The sequence below is a fragment of the Fonticula alba genome (assembly GCF_000388065.1).
Source record: "Fonticula alba strain ATCC 38817 unplaced genomic scaffold supercont2.6, whole genome shotgun sequence".
NCBI classification, from domain to species: domain Eukaryota; order Rotosphaerida; family Fonticulaceae; genus Fonticula; species Fonticula alba.
The window spans coordinates 318,318-320,444 of NW_009242976.1; the positions used below are offsets into that span (position 1 = coordinate 318,318).

The 2,127-nt window shown below is 65.2% G+C and overlaps 1 protein-coding gene across 1 annotated transcript in view; it reads left to right on the forward strand.

Annotated features, from left to right (window-relative positions):
• The window catches only part of H696_03742 (DNA-directed RNA polymerase I, II, and III subunit RPABC2), a 1,442-nt gene extending 425 nt beyond the window's left edge, over window positions 1-1,017 (forward strand). The window contains exons 3-5 of the mRNA XM_009497600.1: window positions 146-291; window positions 425-540; window positions 681-1,017. Of these exons, the coding sequence (XP_009495875.1) occupies window positions 146-291; window positions 425-540; window positions 681-730 (312 nt within the window). The 3' untranslated portion in view covers window positions 731-1,017. The remainder of the gene's footprint in view (window positions 1-145; window positions 292-424; window positions 541-680) is intronic.
• Window positions 1,018-2,127: the final 1,110 nt, after the last annotated feature.

Sequence of the window (2,127 nt, forward strand, 5' to 3'; positions counted from 1 at the left end):
CTTTCTCTTTTTCTCTCTTTCTCTTTTTCTCTTTTCCTCTTCCCCCCCCCCCCTTCCTGCTACACCTCCTTCCTCTCTCTCTCTCTCTCTCTCCTTTCTTGTTCGTACCTGCCATCCTCACCGCGCTTCTCCCCCACACCCTTAGATCAATGAGGAGGTTGTCTCCTTCGGCGAGGAGCACGACTTCAGTGGTGAGCACCAGGCCGTCCCGGCCAACCTGCGCTCGACCTCTCCCTTCATGACCAAGTACGAGTGTGCTCGTCTTCTGGGGACCCGCGCTCTTCAGATCAGGTCCGTTGATTGGCCGTCAGCTGGTCTGCTTGTTTGTGAAGCCCCACTGGTGGTGGGGCCTTTTCTGGTCTCCCGGCGCCCGGAACTTACGCACGTGTGTGGCTTTCGATCCCCTCCCTCGGTGCATGCATAGCATGAACGCCCCGATCACTGTCGAGCCCGCTGGCCTGACGGACCCGCTTGCGATTGCCGAGAAGGAGCTTCGCGAGGGGAAGGTCCCGCTGATTGTCCGCCGCTACTTGCCCAATGGTAGGTCCATCCGGATTGTGATGCGCGCATGCATGCGTACCCCTGTGCCCGGGGGGAGGCGCCGCGCTGCCAATAGCCAACACTGACCTTTCGCCGCCCTTCTTCTTTTTTTTCTCTCTGGACCCCCCCCCCACCCCCAGGCACCTACGAGGACTGGCCCGCTTCCGAGCTTAGCTACAACTACAACTGATTGAGTTGTCTCTTCGCTCGCTTCTCTCGGGCTCCTGTGCTTTCGATGCCTTCTCCCGCCGAGTCGACGCCTCCTCCAATCTCTCTCTCTCTCTCTCCCCCCCCCCTTGCCCTCTTGCGTTGGGGTATGCGCGGGAGTGTGTGCGCGTGTGGACGTGAATGCATCTTTGAGATCCCACTCTCATCCTAGGCTCCCCCCTTTCTCTTCCACCACCCACCCCCTCCAGCATATTTCCCCCCAATGTGAGGCGAGGGAGAGGAGGCCTGCGCGCGCGCCGGTCGCTGCTGCCCCCTCCCCCCCCCCCCCCCTTTCGACCCGGCCAGCCGCCGGGCCATGTAAAATATAAAATCACCCAATCTCCGTTGCATGTGCCTCTCCGACATCCATCGCCGCGGACCGGTTCCATTCCCTTCTGTTCGACTGACCCGGGTGTGCAGGGCAGTACGGGGGGCCCTGAAAGTCGCCGGCCAGGGCAACGCGCTGAGGGGGTGGGGGGGGGGGGCGGACCGGGAATAGGGGGCCGGGGAGCGCAGCATACAAGAGAGGCTGGAGGAAACGTATGTGTCGATCATGTGACCCAGATATGTCACACCACCTCATCCAGCTGCCCGGGGCCAGGCGCAGGCCGTTGGGGCCTGGAGTAGAGAGGGTGCCAGGGGGGGCTCCTGCGGTCACCCAGAGCACCCGCCAGCGGCGCGGACAAGGCCACGGGGATGGGCAGGCATCGCCCACTGAGCCAAGGAAGGCCTGGGCGGGCGGCCGGCCAGTGCTGGGCGTTCGGCAGGGCAGGGGGGTGGGGCCGGGCGGGGAAGTTGGGCGCTCCTAGGGTTTCGGCATGCCGCCGGCCGGGGCCTTGGTGTGTCTGCCTTTCGAATGTGTTTATTCCCGCTCCTGTCCTTGCGACGGAGCGGGTGGGTGGGTGAGTGTGGGGGGGGGGGGGGGTACTTGCCGTAGAGACGGGCAATGTTTCAGCGCTGGCTCGTTTCTTCCTTGGCCCGGAAGGCAGGCCGCTCGGCTCACATCCGCCCCCCCCCCCCACCTGCTCGAGAGACACACGAATGACTTGGGGCCGACGACTGCTGGCCGATCCGGGCCGCGAGCCCATAGGGTTGCCTTGGCTGTTGTTGTTGTTGTTGTCGGTTGGGAGGAGTCACGAGGGGTCCTGTCTGGTTCGCTTACCCGGCCCGAGGCCGTGAGAGGGCGGAGGGATCGGCGGGCAGGCGGCCCGGCTGCCAGGAGCACCCGGAAGCCGGGCGGTCATCTGGGTGATGCCGTGCGCAGGGCCCCGGCGTGTATATGCACGAGTGTGTCTGACGCTGCTCGGGCCGAGCCCGGGCCGGGCCCCGTGCGCGCGCGCGCACTCACACGGACAGGCCCCGGCTGGCGGAGGCCCTCCC